Source organism: Solanum tuberosum, unplaced genomic scaffold (assembly GCF_000226075.1).
Source record: "Solanum tuberosum cultivar DM 1-3 516 R44 unplaced genomic scaffold, SolTub_3.0 scf00819, whole genome shotgun sequence".
Lineage (NCBI taxonomy): Eukaryota > Viridiplantae > Streptophyta > Magnoliopsida > Solanales > Solanaceae > Solanum > Solanum tuberosum.
Window position 1 is genome coordinate 24,911 of NW_006239779.1, and position 14,684 is coordinate 39,594.

General features: G+C 38.8%; 2 protein-coding genes across 2 annotated transcripts; both read left to right on the plus strand.

Annotated features, from left to right (window-relative positions):
- The first annotated feature begins 795 nt into the window (after window positions 1–795).
- On the plus strand, window positions 796–2,105 carry LOC107059145 (uncharacterized). Its single transcript, XM_015305583.1, has 2 exons — window positions 796–1,302; window positions 1,407–2,105. The coding sequence occupies exons 1-2, from the start codon at window positions 796–798 to the stop codon at window positions 2,103–2,105; spliced, it is 1,206 nt and encodes a 401-aa protein (XP_015161069.1).
- A 2,823-nt stretch (window positions 2,106–4,928) lies between these two features.
- LOC107059146 (uncharacterized) lies at window positions 4,929–5,399 on the plus strand. The gene has a single exon (XM_015305584.1). The coding sequence runs from the start codon at window positions 4,929–4,931 to the stop codon at window positions 5,397–5,399; it is 471 nt and encodes a 156-aa protein (XP_015161070.1).
- The last annotated feature ends 9,285 nt before the right edge of the window (window positions 5,400–14,684 follow it).

Here is a 14,684-nt window from a genome sequence, read left to right on the forward strand (position 1 = left end):
TTTCACATAAATGTCAAAAAATATGTCGTAATAATCTTACCAACATTTACATATATGTTGCAAAGTAAATGACACAAATTATTTTCAACATTTACCTAAATGTCACAAATTCTTTCCGACGATTACCTAAATGCCGGAAAAATCCCCGACACTAAAATTTACGACATTTGGTCCAAATGTAAAATAAATGTCGGTAAACAAATTTATGACATTTAAACATCATAATATTGTATCTCCACTTTCTTGTAGTGTGGAGCGATAGTGTTACCTGCACTACCTCCAGGTGTTAAGTTCACAATCACCAGCACTATGATTCAATTGTTGAACCTGAAAGGTATGTTCATGGGTGCAGCTGGTGATGATGCGAACCAGCACCTAATGAATTTTGTGGAAATCTGTAAGTCACAAGAGATTCCTGGAGTCAACCAAATAGCAATGAGATTGAGGTTGTTTCCACTGTCTCTTACTGGAGAGGCAACTAACTAGTTGAATGAGATGCCAGACGACTCCATCAGAACTGGGACTGAGATGAAGGAAGCTTTCCTGGAACGATTCTTTCCAGAATCAAAAGAGTTGCAGATGAAGGATGAAATAAGTACACACAAGCAGCTACCAAGAGAAGCAATGCATGACACTTGGTGGAGATTTAGTCAAAAGCTGAAGAAATGTCCTAACCATGATCTTATTGAGAGGTATCTGAAACAAGCTTTCTATAGATCTTTAAACTATGTCACTAAATCTGTTGTTGATGCAGTTTGTGGAGGATCATTCATGAGGAAGCCGTTATGAGAGAGCATGCAGTTGTTGGATGAGGTATCAAAGAATAACAGGGGATGGTATACTAGAGATGCAAAGGTAGGAGATCTTGGGTACACATTTGAGCTTTCAGCTGAACAGAGGAAGAGAAAAGAAGAAAGGGACCAAGACATGGCACATATGAGGACAGAAAAAGATCTTCTCACAAAGCATATTGTTCCCAAGTCTGAAAAGGTAAATGTTATGGGACATCAAAACATGTATGAGGCTCAGGACATCAACTTCGATGAGGAAGCTAACTATTTGGGTAACCAAGGAGGTTTCCAAAATTACAACTCTGGAAATCAGGGTTACAACTCTGGAAACGCATGTCGGAATTACATTAGGGATGGTCAATATGATAGGTCAGCAAATAGAGAGCGAGGAAACTGGCAGAATAGATATGGGTACATAAATTATCGCAGTAGTGTTTATGTGCACCCAGGTAATAGAGACCGGGCATGTGGTAGTTCTAGTGAGTCTAAGCTGGAAGACAAGATGGCCAAGGTACTCCAGAAAGTTGAATCAACTGATGTAGGGGTAAAAGAGTGAAAGGTGATTTCTCGAGCATGAGCCAACTGGTGGACTCTCACACCACCTCCATTAAACAGATTGAGCAACAGTTGGGGAAACTTTCAGCCTCATTAAACCAAAGGAAGAATGGATCACTACCAAGTGACACCATCCAAAATCCTAAGAAGGATGGGCACTGCATGGCCATCACCACTAGGAGTGGTAAAGTTCTTACTGACCCTATTTCTGCAGGTACTAAAGATGAACAAATATTGGAGCAAGCTGGCAGAGAAGAGGATGAAGCTGAACAGGTAGATGACTTGGAGGATCTTCAGCCTAAAGCACAACCTGTGAGAGGAAAAGATAAAGAGGTCGAGGAAAACATGCCTTTAAAGCAAATTCCCAAACCACCACCTCATTTCCCTCAAACACTCAAAAAGAAAGCTGAAGATGGAAAGTTTACAAAATTTATCACCATATTGAAGCAGCTTTCAGTAAGCATACCACCGGTGGAAGCCCTGGAACAGATGCCAGGATATGCCAAGTTCATGAAGGACTTGGTTACAAAAAAGAGAGTTGTAAGTCTTAATTTTATTAACGATGTTCATCATTGCAGCGCCATTGCTACCAGAACTCTGGTTCAGAAGAAGGAAGATCCAGGTGCATTCACTAAGCCATGCACTATTCAGTCAATTAAATTTGCAAAACCTTTGTGTGATCTAGGAGCCAGCATCAACTTGATGTCATTAGCCATCTACAAGAAATTGGGATTGGGGTTCCAAGACCCACAACAATGAGGTTGATGATGGCTGATAGGTCAGTAAAGCGGCCAGTGGGAATCCTATGTGATGTACTTGTTAAGGTGGACACCTTCATCTTTCTGTCTGATTTTGTTAACTTGGATTGCGAAGTGGACTTTGAGGTTCCCATCATTTTGGGAAGACCATTTTTAGCAATAGGAAAAGCCTTGGTAGATGTTGAGAGAGGAGAGCTGAAGTTCATACTCAACAAAGATGAGGTAAAGTTTAATATTTGCAGGTCAATGAAGCAACCACATGATATGAATGTGGTATATGTAATAGAGGTGGTTAATGAAGAAGGAATGAGAGTACCCATCGAAGAGAGGATGGTTGTTGAAACCTTAGCTGCAGTGCTGATGAACCTTGCAGGGTATGGGAGCACACTTGTATGCTCCAAAGAAATTGGACCTGGACTTGAAAAATAGGCCAACCCTCCAGCAAAACCATCCATTGAGGAGCCACAGGTCCTGGAACTGAAACAGTTACCTAGTCACCTAAGGTATATATTTTTTGGAACTAACACCACTTTACATGTGATCTTGGCTGCAGATTTAAATGATGAACAGGTTTAGGAGGTGATCAAGGTATTGAGAACGTACAAAAGAGCCATTGGTTGGACCATTGTTGATATCATCGAAATACCTCCTGGCATATGCACCCATAAGATTCAACTCTATGAGGACTACAGCCTAAGCATTGAACACCAGCGGAGGTTAAAACCTCATATGCAAGAAGTGGTCAAAAAGGAGATCATAAAAAGGTTAGATGTTGGGATGGTCTATCCCGTTTCTGATAGTAACTGGGTCAGTCCAGTGCAATGTGTGCCCAAAAAGGGCGGTATGACTGTGGTGGCAAATGCCAAGAATAAGTTAGTTCTACAGAGACCAGTCAGTGGATGGCGAGTGTGCATGGACTACAGGAAGCTGAACAAGTGGACTTTGAGGGATCACTTCCCAATGCCTTTCATGGACCAGATGCTTGACAGGTTGGCAGGTAAAGGATGGTACTGTTTCCTAGATGGATACTCTGGCTACAACCAGATATCAATTGCTCATGAAGATAAGGGAAATACCACCTTCACATGTCCTTATGGCACATTTGCATTTAAATGCATGTCATTTGGACTATGTAATGCACCAACAACATTCAAAAGGTGTATGATGTCCATTTTCTCAGACATGGTGGAGGACACTGTAGAGGTATTTATGGACAATTTCTCTGTAGTATGTGATACTTTTGATGAGTGTTTGTTGAATCTTAGTAGGGCTCTTCAGAGATGTGAGGAGACCAACCTAGTGCTCAATTGGGAGAAGTGTCATTTCATGGTAAAAGAGGGGATAGTTCTTGGTCACAAAGCATCACATAAAGGGATAGAGGTCGATAAGGCCAAGATTGAGGTGATTGAAAAGTTACCTCTGCCAATCTGTGTAAAGGGTGTTAGAAGCTTTTTAGGACACACCGGGTTCTATAGGTGTTTCATCAAGGACTTCTCTAATATTGCACACCCCATGTTCAAGCTTTTGGAGAAGGAGGTGAAATTTGTTTTTGATGAGGCATGTCTCAGAGCTTTTGAATGCCTAAAAGAGAAGCTAATCTCTCCCCCAGTAATCATTGGCCCAGATTGGGCCGAACCATTTGAGGTGATGTGTGATGCTAGTGGTATTGCTCTAGGAGTTGTATTGGGGCAGAAGAGAAACAAAATGTTCCATCCGATTTACTATGCTAGTAAGTCATTGAATGGAGCACATCAAAATTACACAGTCACGGAACATGAACTATTAGCTGTAGTGTACACTTTTGAGAAGTTCAGAGCATACTTACTGGGCACAAAAGTGATCATTCATATAGATCATGCAGCTCTAAGATACCTCATGGCTAAGAAAGATTCCAAGCCAAGGTTGATCAGATGGGTGTTGTTTCTCCAAGAGTTTGACTTTGAAGTTAAGGATATGAGAGGGTGTGAGAACCTGATCACCTATCTAGGTTGGAGGCTAAAAAGAAGGAAGAACTGGAGCTTGAAATAAATGACTCATTTTCGGATGAGCAGGTATTAGCCGTAACTCTTGATCTTATTCCTTGGTTTGCTGATTATGTTAACTTTCTTATTAGTAATTTGATGCCCGAGGGGCTGACATATCAACAAAGGAAAAGGTTCATGCATGATGTGGGTAAGTACTTTTAGGATGAACCTTATCTGTACAGGGTGTGTGCTGACAACATAATTAGGCGATGTGTTCAGTTGAGATGTTGCACATTCTAAAAGCCTGTCATTCCACTCCGGTAGGTGGTCATCATGGAGGTGCTCGAACAGCCCACAAGATACTTCAGTGTAGGTACTACTGGCCCATAATTCATCAGGATGCGATGGATGTAGTAAGGAGTTGTGATGTGTGCCAATGGTAAGGAGCTATCTCTCGGCGTCATGAGTTACCCACGACACCTATTCTGGAGGTGGAATTGTTTGATGTGTGGGGCATAGATTTCATGGGCCAATTTGTGAGTTTTTATGGGTAGAAGTATATATTGGTTGCAGTGGACTATGTGTCCAAATGGGTTGAGGCCGTTGGTTTGCCTGAGAATGATGGCAAAAGTGTAGTTGGTTTCCTGAAGAAGAATATCTTCTCAAAGTTTGGCACACCCAAAGCTATTATCAGTGATGGTGGTTCTCATTTCTGCAACAAGGTGTTCAGTGCACTTCTGACCAAGTATGGGATTAAACAACACAAGGTTGCAACGCCTTACCATCCATAGATTAGTGGACAAGTAGAGGTGTCCAACAGGGAAATCAAAGCGATCTTGGCAAAGACAGTATATGCCAACATGACAGATTGGGCACAAAAGCTAGATGATGTTCTATGGGCATATCGGACAGCTTTCAAGACGCATATTGGTATGTCTCCATATCAATTGGTGTTTGGAAAGGCATGCCATTTGCTGGTTGAGCTTGAGCATAGAGCACTCTGGGCTTTGAAGAAGCTAAACCTTAGTTGGAACGATTCTGCAAACCTAAGGTTTGATCAGATAAATGAGATTGATGAGTTTTGTTTGAGAGCTTATGAGAGGTCTGCACTAGACAAGGAGAGGATAGAGTTGTACCATAACAAACATATTGAAAAGAGAACCTTCAGGCCTAATGAATTGGTCTTACTTTTCAACTCCAGACTTCGTCTGTTTACAAGAAAGTTGAGATCTAAATTATCTGGACCTTTTAAGGTAACACAAGTGTTTCAGTCTGGTGTTGTTGAGCTGGAAAATGATAAGGGCGAGAGGTTCAAAGCTAATGGCCAGTGAATCAAGGCATATGTGGGTGTTCCAGAGGATGTGAAGATTGTGGAGGAATGTAAACTTGATGAAGTCTGAGTAATCAAGTAACCTGCGTCGCGCCGCGACGTTAAATTGTGTGTTTCTTGGGAGGCAACACAAGATGTAATTGTACTAGGTATGTTCCCTTTTTCCTTATTTTTCTTTGTTTTTTATAGAGTCACTGTGTGTTGATGTGTGTAGGAGACCATGGTTTTAAAAGTGCAGAAACTGGGTGCAAACTGCTCTTGACGGTCAGTCTCACGGACCGTGGTGCCCTTCACAGTCTGTCAACTTAAGGACCAACCTAAGGGAGCTACTGGAAATTGCAAGAAAAAGGTTCACGGAAGGGTTCACGGTCTGTCAGAGCTAGTACGGACCGTCTAGCCTCTCATGAACCTCAGGTATGAATTCTAGTTTCCAAGTCAAGTTCACGGATTAGTTCACGGACCATGATGCCCTTCACGGGCAACTTCACAGCCCGTCATCTGTCACAGGTAAGTTTCCTGTCTAAGTTAGGGTCATGGACTGTTACACGGATCGTGATACCCTTAACGGGCCACTTCAAGGTCCGTAGTCAACAACCCAGTACTACCCGTATCCGACCCGACCCCCGCATGACCCAAATTGTGATTAAGCATATATTTGTTCTTAAATCGCCAAAGGTCAGTTTTTCTCTCTTTTCTCCTTCCTGTAACGGCTCTTCAAAGAATAGTAAAGATTCCCATCATCAATCAATCCTAAGTTCGTTCAACAATCAAAACCCTAAGTTCTTAGTTGATCCAGTGATTCAAGCCAATTTCATCTTCTTCTATTTGTGCGAAACTTCCATTACTTTCTATTAAGTAAATTCATATTATGTTGCAAGTTTGTTCCTATATAAAACAAGTTTGATTTGCTTAGAATTAATTGAAATTAGCATACTTGTGTTGGTTTAAAGTGATATTGACTTGTTGTGGGTTAGATTGCAATTGCATTAGGTTGAATTGGTTGTTTTAGTTGTTCTTGAATGTGGGTATGCCAACAGGAGGGTCGAATTGGTGGGTGCTCGTCTTATTTATTATTTTAGGCTACTTAATTGGGTTTATTATGTACTGTGTTGATGTGTAGAAGTCGTTGAGTTATGAAGTTGTGTAAAAATGGTAGTTTAGCACTGTAATTGTGCAATTTAGTGAATGAGGGACGAAGATAACTGATGAACTGGCCAAGTGTAAGACCACGATAAGCTTCATGGATCGTGGAAGTGACTACGGACCGTGAAACCAATCGTGGACCACACTTGGAATCCTTTTTACCTAGTAGGTAACTTCACGACAAGTATCACAGACCGTGGTTCACTCCACGGGCCATGAAGCTGTCTGTGAACATTACTTGGTCAAAGTTTTGTTGCACATTGATTCTGTCTAAAATTCACGAGGGGTTTCATGGATACCACGGCCCGTGCAAGCTCCTATAGAGTTTTAAGGCAAGGCGTCACGATGTAATTACACAGGGGAAGTCTAAGTACCTGATAGTATGTCATTTTACGGTGTTGTGTACTAATGAGTTTTGTGTTTCGCAGGTACGATGCCTCCTCGAAGAAAGAACACAAACAAACCTCCCCCCCACTGCTTCTCAATTAGAGGGTCATGACGACTCTAAGTCTAGTAGTTCAGAGGTGCAAATAAATGTCACACCTGATGAGCATCCACCTCGAGCTACTAGATCCAGAGCATCGAGGGTTATCCTCCAAGACACTCGTCCTCAGTCTGAAGAGGGAGGCAGTCGTTCTGGCACCGGGGAAGACTCAGGAAATAAATCTAATGCTGCTTCTGGTATCCAATCAGATGATGATTCGGGAGGCAGTGCAAAATCTAAAAGCAGCTCTCAGAAAGATGCAAACACATCACCTACTGCGGTAAATACAGAAGCTGAGACTGGAGTACTAAATAAGGCAAATATTATAGATGAGGATGTAGAGATAACCGATAATGATACCATGGTAATGTATGTTACCGCCTATGAACCTGATCCCGCAGCGAAATCGCAGTTGATTGCTTGTTACCGCTCCATGTGGACTGTGAACCGGTTCGAAGAATTCTTCAAAAAGGGTATTGTGACCAAGAATGGTAGTTTCAATAGTCGCGCAATCATGCCTAAGATTAGAGTGGTGGTAGCTAACATTAAAGCATTTCCTGACATTTATCGGACGTTTCAGTTTCATCAGTTCGACTGGATGAACAATGCACCTGGAGAATACTCTTTCCATCTTACTAGAGAGTTTTACTCATCTTATGCCGCTACACTGATAAACTTTGCTGCAGAGACAGAGACTACTAAACGTGGACAGAGAGACATGGCCATTACCTGGGGTCCACCCAATTCAGTTATAGTTCAGGGCAAATTGATCGATATCTCTGAGGCCACTATTAACAGGATATTACATGTCCCGAAATACTCTGCACCAGCTTCAGTTGGCCTTTTTTAGGGCAAACATCACGAAGTCACCAGTGATACTACTATGGATATTCAGAGTTCTCGAGAGAAGGTTTTGCGCTGGATTTCAAAGCAAATTGCTCTAGATAGGGAGAATGCAGTTTGGGTCACCATGATGCCAACACTTATTACAAAAGCTTCACTATCTTTTCCAGCCAAGGTATGATGGGTTGTTATTCGTTCACAATTGAGACCTACAGGTAATGATAATACCTTGTCTCCCTCAACATCTTTGGTAGACTGCATCATGGCTGGTTACCCGGTAAATATTGGGAGAATCATAGCGACTGAGATGAGGGACAGAGCATTGAATGAGAGAGCCGGGTTTTCATTTCCCTGTTTGATAGGGAAATTATGTAGACAATCAGATATTCCCCCAAACAGGCTGATTGACAGATGGCGTGATGCATTCATACTCATCTAGGTTTCTAAAATCAAGGATGTCGCGAACCATCTCTTTGGCACGAAATCTGTAGCTGTGGGTACTTTAGCTGTTGTTCCTCATGTCCCACTTGAGATCCCACAGGCAGACAGAGGCCCAGACCAGGGGGAGTCATCACAGCCTTCCACAGAGGCACCACCACCACCAGCGTCTGCCGCATAGGCTCCAGGTACCTTTGTCACTATCCTTATGCTTTTTCTTGAGAAATTGGTTGCAGATCAGCGCCAAACCAGGACCTTGGTCAATCAGATAGTCATCAAGATGCCTCGGCTAATAGAGACAAAAGTGTTAGCTGCGAAAAAGGAGATCAAAAATGAGATGCAAAAGGAGCCATCTAGCTTAAAAGACAGAATGGATGGTTTGGAGAACCTTGTTCAGGATCGATTCCAAGCTGCCGCGTCAGAAGATACTGAAAAGTTCAAAGCACAGTTGGCCAAGATAAGAACTGAGGTTGCTAAACTAGCTGAAAAGCCAGTACAGGTACCCACTCTGATGCTGCCAATTCTTTAATGCAAATGCTAACACAGACACCCTCCATTCAATTGATTGATGATCTCTGGGGAGAGCAACCCAAGAGTAAGTCTGGCAAGAGGAAGCACAGAGCCGAAGAATCTCATGAGAAGACACCTGATAACTTAGCCACAGAGGCAAAAAGGTAGGAAAAGAAAGCCCCAAAGACATCAAAGAGAGCAGCTAGAGAAAAAGAAACTAGTGAGCAACAACAATGAGAGGCGGTGTTAACTGTAGCTTCCGGCAGTGGAGCCCCTACCCCAGCAAGTGAAACCCAACCTGATCATATACCAAGTTCTGAGAGTGCACCCACTGATAAGAGTGCCAATGTTGATCCGGAGATCGGCGCCTAAAGCGTCGTAGGTATGACTCCTCCACATAGCCCTGTGTGTTTTATTGTTCTTTATTGACTTTGAGGGCAAAGTCCTTTCTTTTGGGGAAGGCGTGGTGAGCAACCTGTCATAGTTGTTAAAAAATGGAGGTTAACTCTGTGTTACTGTTTTTGGGTGTTTTGTCTGTTGAGCTGTGCAGTAGCTAGTCTGTGAAAAATGAGAACTTGAATCTGAGTTTAACTGTTAGGATCTTTAGATGACATCTTAGATACTTATATGTTGAACATTGCTAGTCTAACCAATTAATTGGTGAACCAAGAAATTGAAAAATGCAACCCTGTGTCATGTGGGTGTAAGTGTTAATTGAAGTCTAACATTAGGAACAGAAACTAGAACTTACCCGAGTAGTCTTGCTTGAATCTGAGAATAACCGGATAAAAAATTATCAGTAGGCCATTTTTGTTAAACCAGTAAAAAGCCAAAAATAAAATAACCAAATGAAAAGCTTATCACTTAAACCCAATTTGAGCCTTAAATCAGTCTTTGTTCTTACCCAACACATATCATATCCTTGGTTCTCCGAAGGTACGATATCACAACTCAGGCCAAAAGCCTAAGTTGAGGGTGATTGTAATCTAAATAGAAAGAAAAAGGGAAAAAGAAGGTTCAACCAGTGAACTGAGTGCATATCAAAATTACATGTATAAAAAAAAAAAAAAAGAACAGAAAAAGAAGAAAAGAAAGAGAAAAAGAAAATAATGGCTACTGGGTCGTGCTAAAATAAAGAAAAGAGGGAATCACTCAGAAAAGAGCTATGTGAAAATGAAACTTTGGAAAACCAATGGACTAGTCACTCACGAAACCAAATATCCATTCCCTATCCCCGAGCCTATGTTACAAGCCAATAAATCCTACAGTGATCCTATTCCAGGTGTTTGAAAGATAGAGCGTAGAAAGCGAGGGCAAGCCTATGGTAGTTTGTTGTTAGTGTTAGAAGTTCTTCGAGAGCGTGAGCGTAGTACTCAGTCCTAACTATTAGAGCGAGGGACCTCTTTGGTGTGAAGACAGAGTGATTGCATTTGAAAGTAGATTGTGTGGGCTGAGAATTCACAGGCATAAGCATGATTGACTTTGACTAATGGATGTCATATATTGATCCTTACATGTTAGATTAAGGGTTTTTGGGATACAAATTGTGTTTGAAATAGTTGTTGCGTAGTTTCAAAAGTTGGTAAATGATTTGAGGGTTGATTGTACTGTTTTCTCATCACTTGAGGACAAGTAATGGTTCTAAGTTGAGGGTGTTGATGTGCCGCGAAATCGTGGCATATTTGATGCTTGAAAACTAAGAATTAATACTAGAATCGAGTGCATTTATGTGGATATAATGTGTTTGGATGTGTTGTACAGGTGAAACAAATGAAAAGTAAAAAAAGAAAGAAATGAAGAAAAAGTCAGAAGGAACCAAGTGACGACCACGGATGACTTCACGGACCGTGGTCATCACCACGGTCCGTGGTCGTGATGATGAACCAGTGGATGGGCAAGGGAGAGTTGAAAGAATGTTGAAACAAAGTGAAGACCACAGACGACTTCACAGGTCGTGGTCCTCACTACGGACCGTGGTGCAGGTCGTGGTGTGGAACCAGTGAAAAAGCTAAAAGAAGTTGCTAAGTGATGGGGGCCAAGTTAAGACCACAGGCACCTTTACGGCCCGTGAAGATCAAGACGGACCATGGTTGCTTCCGTGGTGCAGTTTCCAGTGTGATGGCATTGAAGACCCAACTTTTGGGAAATCCCAATAAAGACAACAGACGCCTTCACAGGCCGTAGTCCCTATGACGGTCCGTACTGCAGTCCGTAGTACCTTGTCCAGTGCCAAGTATTGAAGACCTACTTTTGGGAAAGCTTCAAGGAAAGACCGCAGAGAGCTTCACGAACAGTGAAGCCCTTGAAAGGTCGTAGAGCTGTCCGTGAAGCTGCTCGAATGTCAATCCTACTTCGAGTAGGACTCTGTTTTAAAACACTTATTTGAATTTATTAGGTCGGTTTTTATGTTTTATCTTATCTTAGCTTGAACGACGACTGAGTTCCTGATTATTTTAGTTTTGGATTTTCGACTTTGATTATTATGATCAGTTTGAAGCTTGGATTTTGATTTTCAGATTATTAAAGTGATTGTTGATTTGCTGATTATTCTCGTAAGTCTTTATATCATGTTTTCATTATGTATTGCTGATTATTTGTGTGAAATCATGAGTGGCTAAATACCACGATTGGGGTTGTAGGATCCATGACGTAATTCTAACTGTAATTTCGTAAAATGAGTGAAAGGAAATCTGTTGTTATAATCTGTAGTTTTAGCTTTCGTTATTCATATATCCTGATGAGTGCACGCATTAGGGTGAGCCTGTATCTGTCATTTGTTCGAGAGAAAAATGTCAGTTAGGAAAATGCTGAACTAATCTAACGAATTGGAGTTGAAGTTTGAGTACGAGAGAAAAGAACTTCAACACCAAACCATTGTAAGAGAAGGTGAAAGTTAGAAACACTCTAGGGCCGAGAGGACGTGAGTGAGAATTGTCTGATTAGGCTGAGAAATGTCGGACGAAATTAACTCGCACAAATCTTGTAAGTATTGATTTGTCTGAAGCTCAATTACGGAAGAACATTAGAATTAGCTGTGTTATAGTGAACACAATCCTAGTTTCTTCTAATCAACGAAACAACTTGTGAACTGAAAACCCTGTTAATTGTTAATTCGGATTTTTATTACAATCTTAGTTACTATCATACCAAAGCATAAACCCATTTTACTTTCCGCCATTGTTTATTTAGGAGATAATAATGACATTCGAGTAAACGCGACAGTGAAACCTTTTCTGTAAAGAAATTCTCTGTGGGATCGACCTCAACTCGCGTTGAGTTCTGTAAATTGACAATGACCGTTTACACTACTTAATTGAAGTGTGAGTTTGAACGTATCAGTGACGTCAGTAGTTTTTTTACTATGATTGTAAGAAGATATATAGTAAAATTTATTTTATGAAAAAAATTAAGTATCAATCTTTTTATACTTTTATTATTGAAGAAACTCATGATTTTATGTATCAAAAAGACTTTAAAATACACTTAAAATTGAGACATGAAATAGCTTCATGTGAGAAGTTAATAAAAAGAATTATAGTTCACCCACTTGTGGGCAAACTACCTTTAAAATGTGTGATATTTTTGTAGGTTCTGGGGTGACTGGCGGAGTTAAATTTGTTTGTCACGAACGCCACAAATGAGCAAAGTGTCCATTTTGGTCTTTATTTTAGATAGATTCCCTTTTGGTCTATAGTGTTCAAAAGTGTCCATTTTGAGACCGAATTCCATGACACTAAGTGTTAGGATTGTATGTTTATGTTCATATACTTAATTTCTATTAAAAAATTTCTATGATTTTAAACTAATTGTTAGTGTCTTACTTCCACATTTGTTACTTTATTTTTAAATCTGTTGGATAGTAGCTTGGGCACTTATCTATGAGAGGAGAAGGTAGGTGTCATCATTTGACTTGTTGCTTTTGGATTGTGATAGAGGAATATTATATGAATACACATTCAATCTTACAACATGAGTGAAATACACCCTTGAATTCTCGTCAAGTTTAAGGGTGTTTTCAACACTTCTCTCGGCTTTTTATTAAGAATTTCATGCTCCTACAAGTGTTTGAGACTACTTGTTATGGCATGTTGCAGATTGAGAGTGTATCTAAATTTAGTTAGTTAAGTATAAAAAATATATTTTTAAAGCTACGAAACTAATAATCTGCATCAAATTCAAAGGTATTTTTAATATTTCTCTCGAAAACACAATGATGACTTTAATACCCATTTTGACAAGGAAAAGTATACGCTGACCTAATTTGTTAATTAACCTTAGTCTACTTATCATTGTTAGGCAAAAGTTGAAGTAAAATGTCCTACACATTAATTATTATATTTGATAAGAAGTCAACAAAAATTAAAGATATTGCTAGTAGCAAACTCTCAACTTGATAAAAGGTACGAATGAAAACAAAATAAGACATATTTTGTATGCCAGGAAGCACTTCAACTATTTTTTTTATTTTTTGGTTTAATCATCTGGTTTTCGAAGCCTCCTACCTAGACTTCTCAGATACGTGCCACGTAGAATACATTGAAAGAAAAAAGGTTCCCCCACCAAAGATTTCTTTACCGCATATAATTTCTAAAATAAAAGGATGTGATAAAAAGAAGGGAAAAGCTCAAATATATCATCGAACTTTGAGAAAAGCATTATTTATGTTATCTTTTAAAAGTTTGTATCATTTATGTCATTTCAGTTTAAGAAAAGGTTCATCCATGTCATTATTTATTAACGAAAACGGCATAGATGATCCAAACTTTCAATGGATGACATAGATGAGACTTTTCTCAAAGTTCGATGACATATTTAAGCTTTTTTTTTCCTTTAAAAATTGATTCAATTAATGATGTAGCCGAATCATAATTGACCACGTGTAAAAAAATGTTTTGTAAAACCGAAATTGTTCTCAGTTAACAAATAACGGCATGGATGATTCTTTTCTCAAAACGGAAATGACATAGATGAGCCAAATTTTTAACGGATGGAATAGATAAACTTTTTCTCAAAGTTCGATGACATATTTAAGACCTTTTCCTAAAAATAAATAAATTATTGTATAGTACATTACATTTTTTAAATAACATTTTGGTAATCATAAAGATGGAGCAAGCGTAGATATACATATTATTTGCAAAGTTTGTTTTACAAATCTATCTATATATAATAGGAGAGGGAAAAAGTGACACATGTCATCACCATAAAATTTGTGAATTTTAGTTTTAAAAATAATTTAGTTTTGTATTAGTTAGTTATTTTCAATTTAAATTTAAAAATGTTTAAACAATCTATAAACTTTTCAAACGTATTTTTAAAAAAAAATAGAAATAACTGCTTTCTACAACAATAATAATAATAATAATAAAAAAAAAAAAAATCTACGGTTACAATAGTTGTTGTTTAAAAAATGCATTAATCTTAATTTTAGAAATAAAATAAAAAGGCATCCAACTAAATAGGGAAAAAATGTATTCAACTAAATATTATTAAATTTTTGAATTTTGGATTTGAATGGGAAGTTACATTCATCTTTTAAAATTTGAATTAAAACTAACTCTATTTTAGATAAAGGCCGAATTTTAATCTATTATTTTCTATATAATCTTTTTTTTTAAATTAGAAATATTTGTTTTCTATAATAATAATAATAATAATAATCTATCTATATATAATAGGAGAGGGAAAAAGTGACACATGTCATCACCATAAAATTTGTGAATTTTAGTTTTAAAAATAATTTAGTTTTGTATTAGTTAGTTATTTTCAATTTAAATTTAAAAATGTTTAAACAATCTATAAACTTTTCAAACGTATTTTAAAAAAAAATTAGAAATAACTGCTTTCTACAATAATAATAATAAAAAA

What these genes read in the sequence shown, in the direction of transcription:
- LOC107059145 (XM_015305583.1), top strand. Translation starts at nt 796, where the DNA reads ATGCAGTTGTTGGATGAGGTATCAAAGAATAACAGGGGATGGTATACT. An exon ending in TGGAAGACAAGATGGCCAAG is followed by an intron (nt 1,303 to 1,406) that starts GTACTCCAGAAA and finishes TCCATTAAACAG; the next exon opens with ATTGAGCAACAGTTGGGGAA.
- LOC107059146 (XM_015305584.1), top strand. Translation starts at nt 4,929, where the DNA reads ATGACAGATTGGGCACAAAAGCTAGATGATGTTCTATGGGCATATCGG.